The sequence below is a fragment of the Myotis nattereri genome, assembly GCF_964212035.1.
Source record: "Myotis nattereri genome assembly, chromosome: 8".
Lineage (NCBI taxonomy): Eukaryota > Metazoa > Chordata > Mammalia > Chiroptera > Vespertilionidae > Myotis > Myotis nattereri.
The window spans coordinates 55,975,528-55,997,651 of NC_138083.1; the positions used below are offsets into that span (position 1 = coordinate 55,975,528).

The 22,124-nt window shown below is 43.6% G+C and overlaps 1 protein-coding gene across 1 annotated transcript in view; it reads right to left on the reverse strand.

The window, feature by feature from the left end:
* Positions 1–22,124, reverse strand: part of GREB1L (GREB1 like retinoic acid receptor coactivator) — a gene marked incomplete at its 5' end in the record, with an annotated part of 112,031 nt that overhangs the window by 20,813 nt on the left and 69,094 nt on the right. Inside the window, 8 exons of the mRNA XM_081097470.1 lie at positions 205–307; positions 511–1,091; positions 3,649–3,893; positions 4,502–4,617; positions 9,294–9,633; positions 12,731–12,864; positions 16,097–16,289; positions 18,191–18,371. Of these exons, the coding sequence (XP_080953596.1) occupies positions 205–307; positions 511–1,091; positions 3,649–3,893; positions 4,502–4,617; positions 9,294–9,633; positions 12,731–12,864; positions 16,097–16,289; positions 18,191–18,371 (1,893 nt within the window). The remainder of the gene's footprint in view (positions 1–204; positions 308–510; positions 1,092–3,648; positions 3,894–4,501; positions 4,618–9,293; positions 9,634–12,730; positions 12,865–16,096; positions 16,290–18,190; positions 18,372–22,124) is intronic.

Here is a 22,124-nt window from a genome sequence, read left to right on the forward strand (position 1 = left end):
CGGGGAGGCTCAAGGAAGGGGAAGACTCCGCTGCTGAGCGCAAGAAGCTAGAGCACAGCCACCGTTTACTTAGACCCACTTGCTGGCCCGTTGCCTTGGCTCTCACAGGATCCCTGCACATGGGGCCCAGGAGAAATCCCAGGAGGTAAAGAAAGCTCCTAACGTCCCATCTCTCGCCCCTGCTCGCCCAGGTTCAGAACTCACCTGTGTTGATCTCTCCCTCGTCATACACATCCACCTCCAGGAGCCTGATGAGCATGCGGAAGAGGATCCTAAGGAACTGCAGATAGGAGCCTGTCTTCCCCACCTGGTGGAAATGGTTTTAAATGGGGAGAGAGGGAAGGAAAAGAGGTTTCACACCTGGGCTCTTCGTGTCTCCTGCTCCGAGAGCCCTGGATGAGGTCCTCATTGTTCTGGGTCACACCCCTCTCCTCCTGCCCCTGAGAGTGTCCCTGGCTTCTTTCCTTCTTGGGGACCCCAGCTTAGGACAGGGTCTGGCCCCGGTCCTACCTGGGGGGGCCCAGTCAGCAGCAGCCGTCGGGGGTGGCAGGCCCGGGCGCCGGAGTTGGGGTCGGGCTGGTTGCTGTAGTCGGCGTGGTGCTGCCGAGCCGAGGTCCACTGCCTGTAGTAGAGGGACTGCTCCTCGCTGCCCATGTCCTTGTGCAGGAGCGGCCGCAGGGAGCTCACCCAGGCCACGTCGGCGTGGGGCAGCAGGGATGCGGAGGACGGCAGCTTGCCTCCCCTCTGGGAGCCCAGGAGGCTGTAGGCCGCTTTGGACAGGATCACTATTGGGGGCAGGGTGGCATGCAAGCCCCTACAACCGTGGACAGGCCCAGCGGGCCACGGGAGAGCCCGGGGACCCGAGGAGGAGGAGGATGACGACGAAGGCTTGGAGGTGGTGCTGCTCGCCATCTGGGGGCCCAGGGAATCACACTCCTGCTTCAGGGTCTCCCCAGCTCCTGCTGTGCCTGCAGAGACCCCCTCCTCCAGCCCCGTGCTGTTGGCTGGGCTCTGGAAGCTGGGGGTTAGGGACTGCTTCTGGGACTTGTCTGCGGTGCTGGAAGAGCTCACCCCATTCTCCATGATGGAACCTGAAAGCAGATGGACAGAGGCCACCCTGTGACTGATGCCAGGTCTCCTGGCACCTTCGGGAAGAAGGGAAAGGCCAGGAAACCAGGCTCTGGGCACCAGCTCCAGAAACTATGCTAGAAATCTTCCCCTTGCCCTCCCTCCGCACGCTTCTTCCGCTCCCCTGCCCTGGCTCAGGGTGGGATTGGCCAATGGGAGACTCTGGCTGGAAACTGGTTGTTTATTCCCTGGCTCACCCCAGCAGGGTCTCCAGGGTGGGCAGCCTTTCTCCATGAGGGCTGTGGCCCTGTCACGCTGGCTCCTCTGGCTTCTTCAGGCCCAGCAGGGGTCAGGGCCGCCTGAGGTTACCTGTATCCCATCTTTGTAAATAGTCCATTATTGAACGTTCCTCAATTCCTCATTTGGATGTGCTCTCTGATTCACTCCAGAACACTGACCACTGCAGGCGCCACATTCCAGTTCTGCTCAAGTGGCACCGCCACCTCCTGGGGTCTGAGGACCTCACCCTCCTGGCTGTGGACAACCTCCCCAGCTGTGGCCATTTCCATGGACGCCCAAACCAGTGTGGGAAAGCCTCCATGGGAAGGAGGATGGAAGCATAGTCTATTCCTAAAGAGGTGCTGCTCTCACCCAGAGGCCCCTGCACATTCGGCCAATTCACTACAAATGTGTTTTCCCTCTAACAGGGCAGCTGCTCTTTGGATTGAGGACATACCTAAAGCTCATTGCATTTAGGACTGAGGCCCTCTCTGGGCTCAGATCCGTGCTTCCCAGGCATGTAAGTCAAATCCCAACCTTGGGAGACTCTAGATCAGTGGTTCTCAATCTGTGGGTCGCGACTCCTTTGGCGGTCGAACGATCCTTTCACGGGGGTCGCCTAAGACCATCCTGCATATCAGATATTTACATTACGATTCATAACAGTAGCAACATTACAGTTATGAAGTAGCAACGAAAATAATTTTATGGTTGGGTCACAACATGAGGAACTGTATCTAAAGGGTCAGAAGGTTGAGAACCACTGCTCTAGATGAACACCAGGAACTGGGGGTTATTGCAACCAAGTCACTCCACTTGCTCATCTGGCTTTTTTGTCTTTCCATGTTGTTTGAGAGCATGCCTTTCTGTCATGGCCCTGACCTTCAGAGTCCACATGTCTGCGCACTTTGAGCAGTGAGCCTTCCCGAGGACTCTTGGAGTTGGCCCAGGGTTGAGGGATGTGTGCTCAGTGGTGTGAGCACAGCCTGCTTGTCAGGTTGTCCTCAAAGGGAGGGAAATTCTAAATAGCAGAAGGCAAACCATTACCTTTGTGTGAGTTAATCAGAGCAAGGCCAAGACTATGTGAGCCTTATGGGACGGTTCTGGCAGTCGGGGCAAGGAGGGGATCTGATTAAAGAGCCACAGGAAGGAAGGCAAAGTCTCCTCCACTGATGCTGGCATCCCAAAGCTTCTAGATGGGACAGCTGTCCTCCCTTCTGTTACCCTTATCTCTCTTTGCCCTTATTCTGAACTAGTCTCAGAAAGAAACCTGGGGAGCCTTTAGTGGAGGGGCAGGAGCTACAGCCCTGGCCCCTGGGGAGCAGCTGAGCCCACCCAGTAGGACAGTCCTCCAGCTCTTCAGGCTGATGGTCACCATTGAAAGAGAAAACCCCACCCCACCAATAGCAGCCTTTTCAGCTCCCACAGGGAGCCATCTAACAGCTACAGGATGAACAGAAAGACCAGTGCTGCTTTCGGACACGCAGTGGTGTGTGTGTTTGCGTGCCTGTCATAGTGACGGATGGAGGAAGGGAAGCGGGGACAGAGGAACAGGACTGGTTACCTCTGGCAGGGGCTTTTCATTTCTCCTCTCTCCTCTCTGTTTTGTTACATGCTCCAAGTTTCCTATGTTAAGTTTTATTACTTTCAGAGTCAGAAACAAATGGAAATACTGTCGTATTTGCCATAATACAATTTATCAGAAGAAAACGCACGTGGAGCACTGCCATATAGGCCATATGCTAATGCTGCAAGAGAGGGGCTGGCAGGCTGCATGCATGGTGGACCATCAGTCAGCCAGTGGCCTCAGAGTAGCTTTCAGGATACAAACACTTGCCATTAAGTACTTAGAAAAGTCATCCCTTCATCCATCCATCCATCCGTTCATTCATTCAAACGCTTTGTGCCAGGTACTAAGCCAACTAACACAAACTTACAGCTTCAGGGTCTGGAAGGAAGAGAGGGCCTCTGTGCAAATACCTGATCCATAGTATCCATGAGATCATTAGGGTAGGAGAGACCAGGGGAAATGTGCAGACTAAGGTTGATAAAATTTACTCACTCTATTTAGCCTATTACCAAGTTTGTCATTAAATGTTTACCCATAGAAGTATTTCGTGGCTGTTCAAGAGTCATGCTTTCTAACTTTCTCTCCCAGGAAACAGGTCGGGATGGGATGCCTGAGCCACAGAAGACTCGGAAAACCTTGAGGGGTGTCAGTAGATGCCTCTGTCTTCCACACAACTCCCTCCCTTCTCACTCCCCTTCCTGATCCTTCGAAAGACAAGAGAGAGTACTGACCCGAGGTTCCAGTGATGGCACTGCTGTTGCTCTGGGGCCTCTCCAGATCGATCAGCAGCTCATCCGAGTCATTCTCGCTCGTGGTGGCTCTCTCCTGCTCCTTCCCGCTCAGGTCCAGGGCAACAGTGGACCCCCGGATGACCTCTTTTGAGACATAGCAGCATGCCAGACCCACCTCCTGCTCCAGGGCTGTGCGAGTTAAATAGCTTGAGTCAATTAAGCGGAGGTCACAGTACTTCAAAGACCTGCACAAAAGTAATGATGTTTTTGGTGAGACCATCTGCTTTGTGTGCAGCGTTGGTGTATGTCTGGATAGCTGGATGTCTCCCAGAAGCTCAAGTCATGGGTTTCAGTGCCAGGTAAACCTTGCTCTAAACCTCAGCTCTGCCACCTCCTAGCTGTTATGACGTCACCCTAGTCACTTCATTTTATCCAACTGTAAAACGGATTAACAGCACCTGGCTAATATGATTTTTGTAATGAATGAATGGCAGGACACATATAAGGCATTTAAGGCGATACAGTACACAGTAAGCATTCAGTTACACCAGTCTGAAGGCCTTAGATCCTTGAAGGGGCTGGGGACAGCAGATTAAGAGAATTCATCCACAAAGAAATCCTGATTTCGGGTAGGTGCCTTTCCTCTCTGCCTCTTTGGCTGCCCTGTTTTAATGAATAAACATTTCTCACTATGTCTATCTTCCATTCCCAACATTGCTAGGTGATCTCTGGAAAGTCAAAAGAAGGAATCAAAGAAAGCTTTATTTCTTATATCTCTGAAAACAATTCTATTTTCACTTGCCAAATGAGTGAGATGGTTAAACATCAGCTGGGCAACTCATAAAAAATGTACCTGGGAAAGGTTTCTCCAAGAGGATCTTTGCCAGTTAATATCACAATACAAGGCAGACCTTCTAAGTCTTGGTATGTCCGAGGGATCCATTCTTCAAGTTCATTTCCTCTCCAGGTCTGTAGAAAGGGGCCCACACGATAAAATTAAAACCCCTTACTTAAATTTCCACCTTTTTAAAAATTTCTAGGTCCAGATTTCTTAATACACATCTGTGCTTCCAAATGACTTCCAGTAAGTATGGGCACACATTTTAATTGCTACCAAAAAGCACACACAGAACACGCTAGAAGAATGTGGCCTTTAGTTTTATCTCAATAGGATGAAACAGGAGATCTTGATATGCGTCATGCATTAGCCACACAGGCCAAAGAAATGATGTGAAATATCCCACAAACCTTACAGAAAAAACCTGGTTAAAATACCTGACTCAAGGCTCTTAAACATACATTCTTCATAGAATAAACAGACTCTGGGGCTGATTGAAAAAGAGAGTTTCAGCCCAGCTGGCATGGCTCAGTGGTTGAGTGTCAACCTATGAACAAGGAGATCACGGTTTGATTCCCGGTCAGGGGCACATGCCCGGGTTGTGGGCTTGATCCCCAGTGTGGGGCATGCAGGAGGCAGCCAATCAATGATTCTCTCTCATCATTGATGTTTCTATCTCTCTCTCCCTCTCCCTTACTCTCTGAAACCAATAAAAAAAAATGTATTTTTAAAAATATATTTTATTGATTTTTACAGAGAGGAAGGGAGAGGGATAGAGAGTTAGAAACATCAATGAGAGAGAAACATTGATCAGCTGCCTCCTGTACACCTCCTACTGGGGATGTGCCCACAACCAAGGTACATGCCCTTGACCGGAATCGAACCTGGGACCTTTCAGTCCGCAGGCCGACACTCTATCCACTGAGCTAAACTGGTTAGGACCCAATAACAATATATTTAAAAAAAGAGAAAAGGACAGTTTCAGTAGTGAGTGACTAAGAAATTAATCTCAACAAAACCCCATTGAAACAGAAATTTTCACCAAGAAAATCATGAAGTGAGCCACCTCTGATAGTCATTTTCCCTTTTTCCCTTTATTGACTTTGAATATAACTGACAAGTAATACTTGGCTTTCGGCTCCAAAAAGTCTTTCTCAAGAAGGCTAAAAATAGAACCAAACCAGGGCCAACAAAAAGCCTGCCCCTTCCTTGGAAGAGTAATGCAATTAGCTTATGACCTTACATAGAGTCTATTAAGCATCAGCTTCTCATATACATCAACACATTTGTACATGTACACATATATGTTTATCTATAATAAATGGAATGTGAATCTTGAAAACATGAATATATCAATGAATGAAAAAAATCTCACTAACTTGAAAGATGTTAAAAAGTGAAAACATCTTACATTTTTAATATTTCCTACAACTTTTGTGATATTATACTATGTTAGTACAGTTTGGGTAATATTATATTTAAAATCTTTTTTTCTTGAAATATTGTTTATTGTATGTAAATGGCTAATTATTTTGTATTTACAATCTGGTAATAGATTTATCTTGTATATTGGAAAAAAAAGATCTTATAGATTCTTCTAATTTAGAGCCGAAAAAATAGAGCATCTTTTATGTACATAAGGTGGTTTCTACCTTTTATAAAGTATGTAGCATCTGACTATGCTTTATATCAGCTTTCTAGCCTGAGTTATTATAAGAAATAAGCTGACACTTCTGATAATGGTTGGGAACAAGGACTAAGAAGTGAGGTGTTAAGTAATGCATGAAATGTTATTTAAAAATAGATGGGTACTTTCTTTGCTAAACACAACATGGGATAAAAAGAAACCTAAAGAGCAAGAAATAATCTGATAAAAAATTTGTTGATGTCTAGAAATACCAGTCTTTAGAAATAACTGTACTAACAATTATTCAAATGAAATGTATATGCTTTGTGAAACTGGAAGAACTGTAACCTCATTGCCAAATCTTTTATCATATATTTGCATACTAAGGGAAATCGGTGGATCTACATAACTTAACAAGTTTGAGAAACTTTTCATGTCCTAGAAAAATTTTTTCATGTCCTATCAGAATTTTTTTCAAATATTAGAAGAAAGGTCTCTACAAAAATTCATTTTTCCATACATTTTCATGTGAAAGGGAACCATGAATTTACCTGATTTATAGCAAATAATTCTTCAGATAGGAAACATTTTATGTACAGCCATCCCCCTGGACTCATGATTTCCCGGACACTGGGGTTCTCCCTGAATATATTTTATCTCCCAGAAACCATCCATAGACAATGGTTCCACCAAGAATAATGAGGTCAGGTTACAATGATGGGATAACAGGTGTTATATTTTACTACAAAAGATGTATTTTCAAAAGATTAAACAAATCTTGCTTTTACTCTTGACTAGTCAGGGCTAGCCAAACCACTATAAAATGCCTTTCTATCACCTTGCTACTCCTGATGAATGGTGGCTGCAGGCCTTAGATACTAGTAGACTGACCCCGCCCAGGCTGATGTCACTGCAGAGGCATTTAAGACAACACAGAAGACTGGGTGAGCACTGAGTTCAAGGAAAATATGGGGTTCAAGGCCAAGGAAACCTAATGAATCCTTCACAGGCAGAATGCTTCTGCAGGAACTGATTGAGATCTAAACCCCGTACCCTTCCAAAGTGCTTGAAATCACTTCTAAGTTAACCACAATCCATGAAGGATAATTGGAAGAAAGCGCAAAAACAAGACCACCTAATAAAAGAAGAGGCACTGGATTTTACCCAAGGCCAGAGATAAGAAGCACAGCCATGGCATCGCCACAACAGTAAAGGAGATTGGTAACGTAGAAATCAAAGGGCGAAGCAGAGACCACCTGGCAAACGACAGTCTTGCTTAGGATGTGACCATTTCAACAGGATTTCATATTTTCACTTCCACACAAATAGTTTTAACAGGACGAATTAACATGATCCAGTGGTTTTGAAAATATGAAAATCTCTTTTGTGTGGTTGGTGCCTGGCAGCTACTCATACAAATTGAGAGAGAACGGCTTTGAGACACGCCCCCCCCCCCCCCCCCCCCCGCCGCACCCGCTTTTGTGTATGGCGGCTCTCAGAACAGCACCTGCACAGAGCAATCACCCGCTAAAAGCTCTGCCGGTGATTCTGATATGCTGTTAGCCAGGGTCAGAGCCTCAGTTCTTGATTGTGGCTTTCAAACTGTGGCCCGGAGGGGCAAATTATTAGGACCTGCTGATTTATACTGACTTAGTAACTGGCACTTTTGAAGGGTCTGAACAAGTGACCTAAAACTCTAATAATAGCTACACTTGGTCAGTGTCAAATGGAAACCCAGCAAAGACCTTGCAGCCTCACATCCTTTAAAATCATCTCCTGGCAACAGGTGTGGGGACCTCACAGAGCAGTGGTGATGATTTGCCTTTCCACAATTTTCATCATCAGCACTATTCACATTGTCTCAAGACCTATGTCTCAATGAGTTTCAGGACTCTTCTTTGCTAGTCACCCTAGGAATTCTGCTGGAATGTGGTCCACAACTATAATTTAAATTGGTGAACATATTTGTATATAACAGAAATGTTGCAATTTCCACTAAATATAGGAGTTCCTATTTTTAGATTTGTTCCTGTCATTTATTAAGCTAATACAAGATACTGTGTTTGCATTTTGGTTTATTCAATTGGGTTGGCTGATAGAATATAATAAAAAAGTTTATATTTGCAGAATGCTTCATGAATACTAAATAATGATCCCAAGATTAGAGTCCTTAGAGATCCCACAGTCCAACTCTCATTTGCAGACAGGAAACTGCAGTCCAGGGTGACCATGCAAATCCCCCAAGAGGATGTGATTCTTTTCATAAGAGATGTGCCAAAGCAGATTTGTGTAAACTCGGTTTAGTTCCATAGTTAGTGCAGGGTGCAGACACCATGTCAGTGTAAGTCAGACATACAACACCTAGCTCTGTGCCATACTGATACGTATGCAGGTATTTTATTAAATGCTTTTACATGGCTAGGACACTCCAGATTATGAAAAACGTGAGCAGGGCACAAGGTAGGGAGTTAGTTGATTTAGGAATTCTCCCACACTCCCCATGCCTAACAGCAGGTGCTTAGGAAAAGCAGGCATCCCTGGCCGTGCAGAGGGAGTGGGCTTGCTCATGCACCAAGTCCCTGTGCAGGATGCTCGGAGAGTCTCCCTCCAACCCAAGCCTTGGGGCTGAGCGTCAAAACAAGTTCGAAGAAACAACAAACTGTTAAAGAATCCACATGCAAGAGGGCAGGGAACAGTTCTACATGAGTATTGAAGATAAAACAATACTTTACCGACTCTAGACATGAGCTGACAGGCTAGGTAGACAGAAAAGAATTAGTGAATCCATGATACTTATTTAAAGGTGTACCCCACAGAGGCCGGAGAGAACAACTTACCTTTTTATTTCTGAGAAAACAGATGGCCGTGGGCTAGATGCATCTCAGACAAGGTCAATAAACATGGGGTCAAATTGGGTCATCTCATTTTTGCACCTGCAGTTGGAGAGCATGGAAGACCAACTGCATGCACATGCTAAAAAGTGGGGGAGCTTAACAGAAACTTAATAAACTGGCTCCAGTTAGGAAAGTGAACATATCCTTTTAGTTTAGCCTTAACAGTGTCAGGAAGATCAGATTGACACGTGTGCAAAACCCTGTGAAACTCAGGCTACCTATGTGGGATTTCTAGAAAACAGAAACAAACGGAATTTCGAAGGAGAAATGTCTGCCCAGTGCTAACCTTTAATCGTGCCACAAAGTGAGTTGCAACGCTGACTTCAGAGGCAGGGTTCCCAAGGATGATCTCAAAGCGGTACTGCAGGCCCAGCTTGTCGCGCACTTCCTGCAGCCTCTCCTTGGCCAGCATCGCCAGCTGCACGGAGGGCACCCTGATAATGAGCATGTGTCCCCTCCCACTCTTTGTTTTTCCTGGGGAGCTGATGAGGTCATCCATAATGCTGAGTGTTTCTGGTGTGCTGTGGTCACGGAGGGAGGCCATGGTGGTGAGAGCCATCAGAGCTTCTGAGTACTGCTGGATGAGAAGGTAGCAGCGGACGACCATGCTGTGCAGCCTGGGGTACCTTCAACAGAGCACAGGGAGCTAGTACTTGGCCCAGGACTTACTGGGACAGTAAGGTCCATGTGGTTGGAACCCAGACCAACCGTGGTGGGAAGGGGTTAGTGATCAGTGGCAGCACTGAGAATGTTGTCAGCTTATTTCCGAACCTTATGATTCTATTAAAGGAAACTGAGACATGAAATATCATGTCTGTAGCATATCAGACATAAAAAAAGTAATTATTATCACTAATTCGAGGCTAGCCCCACAGATAGCAGTATGAATCTTTCCATAAAATGTGCCTTGGTGCTGGAGAACACTTGGAGCTGACTGGAGAAACAGCACCCCCTAGTGGTGCAGCCTCCTGTCACTTAAGCCGGCTCAGTCAAGGGAACCTGGGAAGGAGCAGGGAACCTGGGAAGGAGCAGTTTCCTGGCTTCATTCAATTGCCCTTTAATTACCTCATCACCACCTCACCCCACCTCCTGCCTAGACTGCCTGGTAAAAAGATCACTTTACTAAAATTGGAAGTTTTTACAAGTTCAGAGCAGGCAGAAAATAAATCTCTCATTTATGTGCTAGACCTCAGAAAGCCAGGTCTGCTGATAAAATGAGTATAAATGGGCAAAGAGGACCCACTTGCAGGCAGGAAGAGATGCTGGTCAAGAAAGTAGGTGCAGGCAAAATGAGGGTGAGCCTGTGAACTTTCTTTCTGGTTGCCCGCTGGTGGCACATGTAGCTGGCTAGCAGCTGGGAGGCCAATGAAGGATTTCACCTTTGTCCCACTTTATAATTCTATTTAAAGAAAAACAAGTGGTTCACTGGCCTTCTACAGACAAGTCCAGGGTCAAATACCAACTAGGATGATCAAATGAATTGTGTGTTTTGAAGTACTTTAGAGTTGGAAAGCATCATAGATGCCCTGGGCTGTGACCATTCCACCTTCTCACAGAAGGAGGAGTTAAGGGGCCAAGAGAAATTCAGCTACTTGCCCAAGATCATCCAACTGGTCAGAGACACAGCTGGGACTAGATTCCACTCAGGTCTCTGAAAATATCTTCTTATATTGTAAGGATTTAGTAGTTTGGGGAAAAGAGAGGAAATCGTTCAGTTCAATCAATCCTGGGCCAATCCCCTCAAGTAGTCAATACATTATAGCAATTTTTAGCTTGGGGCAACTGGGTGGAAGAAGTAAGCACAGATGATCCATGTTTGAAGCTTCATGTTTTCTGCTGGGCCATGTAGGAAAGCCAAAGTTAGAACAAATGGTAACTTTGACATGCAAGCATTTCACATTCTGAAAGAAGCATGAACATAGAAGTGAATAGTTTTTCTAATCTGTTAATGTTTACATTAAACTGCAATTGTAGTTTTGTATTACCAATATTGTAATACTAGAGGCCCAGTGCACAAAATTCATGCACAGGGGGAGAGGGTGTGTGTCCCTCAGCCCAGCCTGCACCCTCTCCAATCTGGGACCCCTCTCACAATCCAGGAATGCTGGCTCCCAACTGCTCGCCTGCCTGCCTGCCTGATTGCCTGGTCGCCTCTAACTGCCTTCCCCTGCCAGCCTGGTCACCCCCAACTGCCCTCCCCTGCAGGCCTGGTCCCTCCCAACTGCCCTCCCCTGCAGGCCCGGTCCCTCCCAACTGCCCTCCCCTGCAGGCCTGGTCACCCCTAACTGCCCTCCCCTGCTGGCTTGGTCACCCCCAACTGCCCTCCCCTACAGGCCTGGTTCCCCCCAACTGCCCTCCCCGGCCAGCCCGGTCACCCCTAACTGCCCTCCTCTGCCAGCCTGGTCACCCCTAACTGCTCTCCCCTGCTGGCCTGGTTGACCACAACTGCCCTCCCCTGCTGGCCGTCTTGTGGCAGCCATCTTTGACCACATGGGGGTGGCCATCTTGTGTGTTGGAGTGATGGTCAATTTGCATATTACCCTTTTATTATATAGGATACATTGATGGGATCATCTACTAAAATACCAGTTATGAAACTCTGAATGATGTTACCAGAAGGAAAGATATATTTCAAGCTGGCAGATGTAAAGGGTGGGTGAGAAACACTTGCAGGGGAAGCTCATGGGCTGATTTTGGAAGTCTAAGATCACATTTGCTGTGAAAGGATTAATGTCACAGTGTCAGTTAAGTCTTCTCAAATCCAACAGCTGCAAACATATAAAATCCTACTCCAGGCCTGCTCCTTTTCCTGACATGGCATTTTAACTTGCTGGATAGGATGCATCCACCTGTCCTCATTTTCATTTCTCTTTCTTTTTTTCTTAGCACCATTATGAGGCAGGTTGTTACATAGATGGCTTGTGACCAAACTGAAGCAAATGTTAAGAACTAGAGCTACTGAAATTTACAGTGTGCTCGTCAGACAGAGCCACTTACCCCTGTCATTGGATGATCAGAGAGAGTATTGTGGAGGGCAAGGAGGGACCTGTATTAGGTTAGGCAAATTCTAATGCCTCTACCTACTCTTTGAGCCCATGATTCAAGATCATAGAGGCAAAAAATAGGAAAGCCCTTTACTCTTACAGAGTTTGATCTGGAATTGAGGAATAAAAAGAAGACAGAAGAGTCAGAAGAGTCATGTCCTTAATTCCCAAGGTCAGGGGCTGGAGAACGTGCAGAAGGAACTGAACTCACTTAAATGATCTGACTGCTCCTTAATTTTCTCCAGTCTACACTCCAAATGTCTCGTAGTAAAGTTTAGTTTTTACCAGGTCATCTAAGGGTACTTCCTATGGTGGACAGAGGAGAAAAAGGGGGAGATGTGGGGGGTATGGTGGGAGAGGCCAGACCTCAGAGGAATGGTCTTTAGTAAGTAGATCCCTTTCTGCCCGAGCAATGAAGCATGCTTGGGAGACGATTCAGGGCATGGAAAGTGGTTCTAAGTCCCACTTCGAGTCGCTAGTTTCCTTTGTGGGTCTCGGATGATCATAGAAAACCCACATGAGTAGAAGGTCATCTAAGGAAAGGCTATTTTTATTCTGCTGCCACTTGTCAACCACCCAGCCTGGGCTCCACCAAACTCTCGGTGACATTGACACAGGACTTCTGGCTATTTTAGACATGCAAGTTCAGCTGAAGAAAAGGTTGAAGACTTTCATTTACCTCTCCAGGAGAGTGTTCACCATTTTTTCAAAAGTCTCATCGCACCTCAGAAGTGGGCTTGTGATCCCCCACTGCAGAGACTTACTGTACTCATTCAGGCCAAAGTACAGCTTTTCCTCGCAGCTCATGTCCTCCTGGTTCAAAATACAGAGCAAAACCCAGTGAGGACAGGGCACAATGGGTCTTGTGTTTTAGCGGGGGAAACTGTGTAATAGGTTATTTCCTGGAAGGTTACAAAATGTGAATAAACAAGTGGGACTACAGCAAACTAAAAAGTTTTGCACAGCAAAGGAAACCAGCAACAAAATGAAAAGGCAACCTATGAAATGAAAGAAAATATTTGCAAATCATACATCCGGTGTGTGGGTTCTTTATATTCAAGAAATATAAAGAACCCACACAACTCAATACTGAAAAAAATACCAATCCAATTAAAAAATGAATAGAATAGACATTTCTTCTAAAGAAAATCTACAGATGACTCTCAAGTATAATCATCATGTGACACATTAGTTTCTCAGACCTTATTCATCTGATATGGCTAAAAGTTTGTGTCCTTTTACCAACCTCTCCCTGTTCCCCCTCCCAGCCCCTGGCAAGCACTATTCGACTCTGTTTTTACAGTTTTGACCTTTTTAAAATTTATTTTAGATTCCACATATAGGTGATACAAGACACTATTTGTCTTTCTCTAACTTATTTCACTTAGTGCAATGCCCTCAAAGTCCATCCATGTTGTTGCAAATGGCAGTATGTCTCTCTTTTTTCATGGCTGAATAATATTCCTATATATACAGATATGTGTATATGTACATACATACATATGGTGGGGGTTGTGGTGATGGATGTCAACTAGACTTACTATGGCGATCATTTCACAAAACAGTATATACAAATACCGACTCATTATGTTGTGCACCTGAAACTAATATAATGTTATATGTCAATTATATCTCCGAAAAATGCCGATGTTTTCTCCTCCGTGGCCTGCCCAAGCTGTCTGCTGCCGCGAGCGCCTGGTCTATCCTTTCTCAGTTTCAGGGCCTATCCCCAGTGCTGTCTCCTCCATGTCTCCTTTCCTGGGGTTCCCCAATGGATGGGATTTCTACCTCCTTTCAACTCCTAAATAATTTGGTGTTTTGAAATTATCTTATTCTACTTTGTTTTAGTTTTATGACAAATAAAAATTATACAAAAAATGGAGATATAATGGACCTATAACATTACATTAGTTTCAGGTTAACAGCCATCACCACACATAATTACAGTTTTTTTCTTGTGCTAAGAACTTTTAAGATCTATTTTCCTTTTTAAAATATATTTTATTGATTTTTTTTACAGAGAGGAAGGGAGAGGGATAGAGAGTTAGAAACATCGATGAGAGAGAAACATCGATCAGCTGCCTCCTGCACACTCCCCACTGGGTATGTGCCCACAACCAAGGCACATGCCCTCGACCGGAATCGAACCTGGGACCCTTGAGTCCACAGGCCAACGCTCTATCCACTAAGCCAAACCAGTAAGGGCTAAGATCTATTTTCTTAGCAACTTTCAAATATGCCATACAGTATTGTTAACTATGGTCACCATGCTGTACATTACATCTTGGGACTTGTTTATGTTATAACTGGAGGTGTGTACTTTTTGACTCCCTTCACTCATTCTGCCTACCCCACAACCCCTGCCTCTGGCAACCGCCAATCTGTTTTCTCTGTCTGTGTTATTCTCCTTTGGACAATAGTGACTTTGATATATATTTTGCCTTCTCCTATAAATCATGAACTCTGTGTATTGTTGGAAAGGTCTACCAAGCCCATATTGTGCTTGATAATATTTTTGAGTTGAATTTCTTTGCTTTTCTCTGACATTCCCTCTTTAGGACATTGGCTTTAGGAGAACTAAAGACAGTTAATTGTTAGGAGCTTCTTCCCTAAATGTATAAAGTTGTAGCTATAAATTAGATTCAATATTTCTACATTTTCTCCATGTTGATCTCAATTTCATAGGAATGATTTTTTTTAAACTTTAGAGTATAATAACTCCCATTTCTCAATTATTTTGAATATAATCCTGGGTATATTATATCTTTAATCCATAAATATTTAACTAGGTATCTCTAAGATAAGACCCCTTTAAAATACAACCACAATACCATTATTAAACCTAAAAATTAACCAAAACCCATAGGAGTGGCTTTTAAGAAAAATTAATTTGAGCCTGTTTCTCTTATTACTTCATTCAGGAGAAGATACTAGTAAAAGGCTGCGTCTTTCTTCCTATCACTGGTGTGATCTCTCTGGAAGAGGCTGAACCAACAAGGTAAATTAGAGTAGTTCTCTCCCCTGCCCAACAATATATTGAAATGTAACACTTAATAGGAGAACTATCTGTTGGATTAAAAAACTATTTTTCCTTTCATCAGTTCTACTGGCAATCCATTCGGTGTCAGGGCAACTTCTTAGGTAGCCAATAGGCGTGCCCTACATTTTAGAGACAAAGGAACTGTGGTTGCCTCTTGCCCGTAACTTGCCTACCTTTCAACGGACAGAGCTTGGGTGGAGAAGAGACCAACAAAGCAAAAACACAAAGCAACCGTATGTGATAGTGAACACATTGGGACAGTTCTCAGAAGGGAGCGACTGTTGATGCCAGTGTGATTCCATGGCCTGAGCTTGCTTAACTGTAATATCCAATATGTCAATATTTCAATACAAAGGATCCAAGCTTAACGGCTAATCTTTATTTTCAAAAATAAAACTCTTATTTATTTTCATTGATAGTATATTAAGCATACAGCTTGTAGGTCTTTGGGATTGATGCCATAAAATATCAAGACCTGGGTATGTACAGTGTTGAGATGGTTCTTCTTAAAACATTAATCTCAATGCATCATCCTCAGTTTCAACCAGAAATCTGTGAGAACTCATGAAAAGGAAAAATCCAATTGGTGGGGGAGCATGAGGGTAACTAAACAGTGATACAGATGAGCAAGACAGAAACATGGCAGAGATGCCACCCAACAGGACAATAAAATTTCCAGGTGTCAGATTGAAATGAATCAGTTAAAGGCACAAAGACAACCCATAATATTGATGACAGTGTCAGATTACATAATTTTTCGGGGGGACAAATGATCTAGGATGGATAATTTTGTATCTGATGATAACCTAAAAAAACCCACCTAATCAAATTTATGTAGGACACTATTCTCTATTTTAATGTTATGATAACTATAATTATTAGAAGATAAAGCATTATGTTAGTCAGCTTCTTGAATTCTTGTGCTGTATTTTACAAACCCATGACCATATTTTGTTACAAGATTCGGCCCTGGGGAACTAAGAACATGTATTGGCGGAGACTCACCGTGCTGTCCAGCTGTATCCAGTGAACTTCATTGCTGGAGCTGATTCGTGACTGTTGGGTCTGTAGAGTGTATGGGAAGGAGCTAACCTGGAGCACCAAGAGGTTAAAAGCTTCTAGAACTTCTCTGCAATTAATGACTCTATCAGCCAATCCATGGCTAGGTTCACCATGTGACAAAGAACCCGAAATGACACTGTAAAGATATTGAAAGTCATATTAAAACATCCTAATCAGACTGATTAGATGCAGAAGCTGACATCAAAATGGAGGTAACTTTTTAGCTCCTTTTTTTTCTTCATTTTAATTGGGAGTAGGAGTAGAAGCAACAAACAATTGATTTGGAAGAGCAAAAAGTGTACTCCTTCTTACCCCTTTCACAAAGGTTTCAGGGATTTTTTTTTCTTCCTTTTTTCAGTTTGCTCCTGGTCTATATACCTCAATGTGTAAACTCAGTTATCCAAGCCAAGGATATCTAAATCCACAGTGGAGAGGGATCACTTTAGTTTGAAAGCTCACCTGAATGAGGGAGTTTTTCCACCAAAACATGTTTCTTATCACTGTCCAATGGTCTGTATTCCCTAGAGTCGCCTCAAAGCTGCAGGGGTTCCCAGGGTGTTAATACCACTCTCCTTCCTCCCTCAGAGTTGCTAGACCAGCGATTTTCAACCAGTGTGCCACAAGAATTTAAAAACATGCAATACCTGACTATTTAGTCAGGGGCACTGACTTCTTTTCCTTTAGATTGTCAAGTAAAAAAATGACAACAGCCTACACAACAATAGTCATTCAGGGTGAATGAATCAAAATTATACCTATTCTTTTTGTCAGATCAGCAAAAAAATATTTCTGAGGTGCTGCAGAGTTTTAGTAATTAGTTTATGTGTGCCATGAGATGAAAAAGGTTGAAAATCGGTTTGCTGGACTGTAGGGAGGGCTCCTCTTACCCCTCTGCCCCATGGCCAACATTTTCGTATCTCTGAATCATTTCAGTTGTGTACAATTTGGATTACCAGGTTGCCCTGGAAATCTAGGGAATTAAATGCAGAGAGGCCCAATAATTCTCAGAACTATTACCCCAGTTTCAAATACTAGGTATATAAATAAGGTCAGCGATCTATTTCTGCTTATAGAACACTAGAGGTAACAAAATAGGATGTGGGCAAAATTCCTTTCCTTTTTCCTTCTTCATTCCCTCCCTCCTGCATACTCCCCCGCCCTCTCTCTCCTAGACCTAGTAAGATATATAAGATTACTTATACCTATATATGGCTCTAAATTTTATATTGTGGAGTGCCAAATACATTCTGGCTTCTGAAAAAGCACTTTTGCAATTCTGGCATTTTTAGCACAGACCAAAAACACTTCCAGATTCTTAATCTCATTGTGTCCTGAAGAACAGAAAATCTATAAACATTTAATGGTATTTAGTGCTTGAGGTCTATTTAACCCCTTTAAATTATTTGCCTTATTAATCCATAGGAGCAAAGATACTCTGTACCAGATCATTACTGAAAGTTGGCCCCACCTTTTACTGTCACATTTACTGTTCTTCCATTAATAAGCCCACCCAAAGAGAGGCTATTTTCTTGTTTAAACTGATAAATTGTGGAAGGTCTCAGATCTGCTCTTAGATCATTAAAGTGGCATCTCTACTGCTGTTAATGGTAAGAGGGAAAAGAGAAAGGCAAAGAAAAAGAGAAACAGTAGGAGAGGCAGGAACAGAAGAGAAGGCAAAAAGAAAACAGGAAAAGAACTGGGAGGAGGAATGGTGGTGAGAAGGAAAGCACATGGCCCTTCTGGGAGCTCATTAACCTCAACCTCCTTGTTGTCACGTTTTCTCTGAAGCAGTCAAGTTCCACAATGCTCTTAAGATGGTATTTTTAATAGAAATTTGTAAATTCGCCCACAGTACATTTAAAATAAAGTGATAAGAAAAGTTGAAAGAGCAAGGAAAGGGTAGGAATAAGTTGTACATAAGAAGATGCCAAATACTAGGGTCCCTGGGTTTTCAAATCATCACCTTTTAAATAATTTATTACATAACTACTGCTGCTGTAGAAGGAATATTACATTTGCTCACTCTGAAGCAATCACCTCGTTAGTTCCACATGACAGTTGTCATGAACTAGCACAAAGAGTGTGTACGGGTTCTGTCTCACTCTTCTCATGAAAACTTCAAACTTGGCTTGAATCTCATTGTCTAGACGAACAACATACTTCTCTGCTCTCTGATAAGCCGTCCCATTTTCCTCCAGACCCAAGTCTACAAGGACACCTGCCAAGAAGAAAAGAGTTATATATCAATGAGGTAAACTTAAGTTCAGTGTCAACTTATATACTGGGTACTAATCACATAGAGAGGTTTGCAGAACCGATATTTTTTCTTTTTTTTTTTCATATTCCCCTCCACAATTTTGAGATGGACATATCATTTTTTCTTTTCTTGAGAATACCACACCCCACACACCAACTCCCACTCCTCCCACAAATGACAGCAGGAAACGATCTAATACATTACATAGAAGCAGTTTAATGCAGGAGCCTCTGTCTATTTAAATATGAGGGGCTGCTGCTAAAAGCTGCTACCGGTCACTCAAAAAAGTAAAACTTTGGGTTACAGCTCGTGGCCAACTTAATATCATAAGTCTTCCTTACCCCAAATTTAGCAACAAAACATACGTAAGAAAAAAAATAAATAACATGTGAGGTCTAAAGATACCACAAGTAACAGAGAACCAAGATGGTAGCATAGGTTAACGCCGGAGTTTGCTGCTTTGAACAACTACTTCAAAAGTGAAACCAAAAAACGGAAGGGACATCACCCAGAACCACAGGAACGCTGGCTGAGTGGAAGTCCTACAACTAGGAGGAAAGAGAAACGCATACGGACACTCAGAGGAGGCGCAGTGCTGAAGTCAAATTCTGAGGTGCGGAGTGTGCGGAGCGGGCTGGCGGCGGAGGGCGCGGTTGGCGTTTTCAATCGGGAGGGAGTCGCAGACTCTGAGCTCCAGATCCGGGCGAGTCTTTAGGGACCCAGACTCAAACGGGAGAAGCGGGACTGTCTGGCTTCGGTCAGAGCGAGTGCAGCTTTCTCTCCGAGGTTTGCAGCCGTTGCTGGGACTCAGAGAGGCAGAGCCCCTGGGGACAGGACTGAGAGCCGCCATAACTGCTCTCTCCGGCCCACCCTGTTGATCCTGTGCGACCCGCCCCGCCCAAGCCCTGCACAAAGGCATTTGCCGGATAGCCTCAGGCAAAGGCTAGATTAGCACCTCCTTAGAGGAAAGAAGTTCTCTCACTGCTGACACAGCTGATTCTCATAGCCACTTGGCCTGGAGGTCAAACCCTCCCTGGAATTAGCTACAACAATCAAGGTTTAACTATAAGACTGCGCACAAAGACCACTAGGGGGTGCACCAAGGAAGCATAACAAAATGCGGAGACAAAGAAACAGGACAAAATTGTCAATGGAAGATATAGAGTTCAGAACCACACTTTTAAGGTCTCTCAAGAACTGTTTAGAAGCCTCCGATAAACTTAATGAGATCTACAAGAAAACTAATGAGACCCTCGATCTTATATTGGGGAACCAACTAGAAATTAAGCATACACGGACTGAAATAACCGATATTATACAGACTCCCGACAGCAGACCAGAGGAGCGCAAGAATCAAGTCAATGATTTGAAATGCGAATAAGCAAAAAACACCCAACCGGAAAAGCAAAATGAAAAAAGAATCCAAAAATGCGAGGATAGTGTAAGGAGCCTCTGGGACAGCTTCAAGCGTACCAACATCAGAATTATAGGGGTGCCAGAAGATGAGAGAGACCAAGATATTGAAAACCTATTTGAAGAAATAATGACAGAAAACTTCCCCCACCTGGTGAAAGAAATGGACTTACAGGTCCAAGAAGCGCAGAGAACCCCAAACAAAAGGAATCCAAAGAGGACCACACCAAGACACATCATAATTAAAATGCCAAGAGCAAAAGATAAAGAGAGAATCTTAAAAACAGCAAGAGAAAGAAACTCAGTTACCTACAAGGGAATACCCATACGACTGTCAGCTGATTTCTCAACAGAAACTTTGCAGGCCAGAAGGGAGTGGCAAGAAATATTCAAAGTGATGAATACCAAGAACCTACAACCAAGATTACTTTATCCAGCAAAGCTATCATTCAGAATTGAAGGTCAGATAAGGAGCTTCACAGATAAGGAAAAGCTAAAGGAGTTCATCACCACCAAACCAGGATTATACGAAATGCTGAAAGGTATCCTTTACGAAGAGGAAGAGGATGAAAAAGGTAAAGATACAAATTATGAACAACAAATATGCATCTATCAACAAGTGAATCTAAGAATCAAGTGAATAAATAATCTGATGAACAGAATGAACTGTTGATTATAATAGAATCAGGGACATAGAAAGGGAATGGACTGACTATTCTTGGGGGGAAAAGGGGTGTGGGAGATGCGGGAAGAGATTGGACAAACATCGTGCACCTATGGATGAGGACAGTGGGTGGGGAGTGAGGGCGGAGGGTGGGGCGGGAACTGGGAGGAGGGGAGTTATGGGGGGGAAAAAAAGAGGAACAAATGTAATAATCTGAACAATATAGATTTAATTAAAATTAAAAAAAAATAAAGATACCACAAGTAGATTATGAGCTTTTTAATTTAGTATTTTACTCATTTTTATACAGTGACATTCTGCACAGTATCTAGAGTATGGGAATCCCACAAAAAATGCAAAATTATGTACCAAATTAATAAAATGAACTAAATTACCCCCTATTAATATATTCTCAAAATGTTAGAACTTAATGAAACTTCAGTACTGTATCACTATTTCTGTCTATAATAAAATTACTTCTACATGTAAACATCTAAAATAGTTTTAAGCACACGAAACTGTTCTTGGTATAATTAATTAAAACACCGAATCCTCCTTTAAAATGAAGAGACAAAGTGGTAACTATATGAGAAGAAGGATGTGTTAACTAATCTTAGTGTGATAAATATATATTTAAAAAAACATGTATCAAATCATCACAATGTACACCTTAAATTTACACAATGTTATTTGTCAATTATAGCTCAATAGAGCTTGGGGAAAAACACAAACAAAATAAGGGCACACAACCCTCCACCCCCCAGACACTTAGCTGCATGGAGGGCAAGGGAAGCCCTCTGAGATGAGAGCCTGGTGACTCAAGCCCATGGCCCTACAAGCAGGAGAAGGAATCAGAAGGTTGATTTGGGGGTAGATATGCCACATTTGGGGGTTAGATGTGGTCCTTGAGGACCAGCCCTCAGGAGCTGAAGGGTATCTATTTAGAATCTAGTATCAGTCTCACCTTCTAGCCTCAACTGTGTGAAAAAAATTAAGAATATAATTTAAAAAATAAAACAAAGAGACTTGAATTAATTGTTGACTTAGTTTTATTTAGCTCACTTTTCTTTTAATATAAAGCCAGCTTAATTAACAACCATGTGCAATTAACAGCTAGATGTTATAATATAAATAGTTCTAACTGGTATTTTTTAGAATTAGGACAAAGGTGTTTCCACATGAAAAATTTGTTCCATAAGAAAAGGTGGACTAAAACCAAGATGGCGGCATAGGTAAACACCGGAGATTGCTGCTTAGCACAACCACTTCAAGAATACAACTAAAAGACAGAACGGACATCATCCAGAACCACAGGAAGGCTGGCTGAGTGGAAATTCTACAACTAGAAGGAAAGAGAAAAGCATACCGAGACTCAGAGGAGGAGCGGTACAGAAGTAAAGTACAGAGGTAAGAAGGCGCGCACGGAGAGGGCTGGCGGCTGAGGACACGGTTGTCTTTTTCAATCGGTAGGGAGTCTCAAGCTCTGAGCTCCAGTTCCGGGAGAGTCTCTGGGGACCCAGACTCAAACAGGAGAAACTGGACTGTCTGGCATCGGTCAGAACTCGAGGGCAGCTTTCTCTCGGAGGTGCTTGCAGCGATTGTCAGGACACTGAGAAGTGGGGCCTCTGACGGCAGCC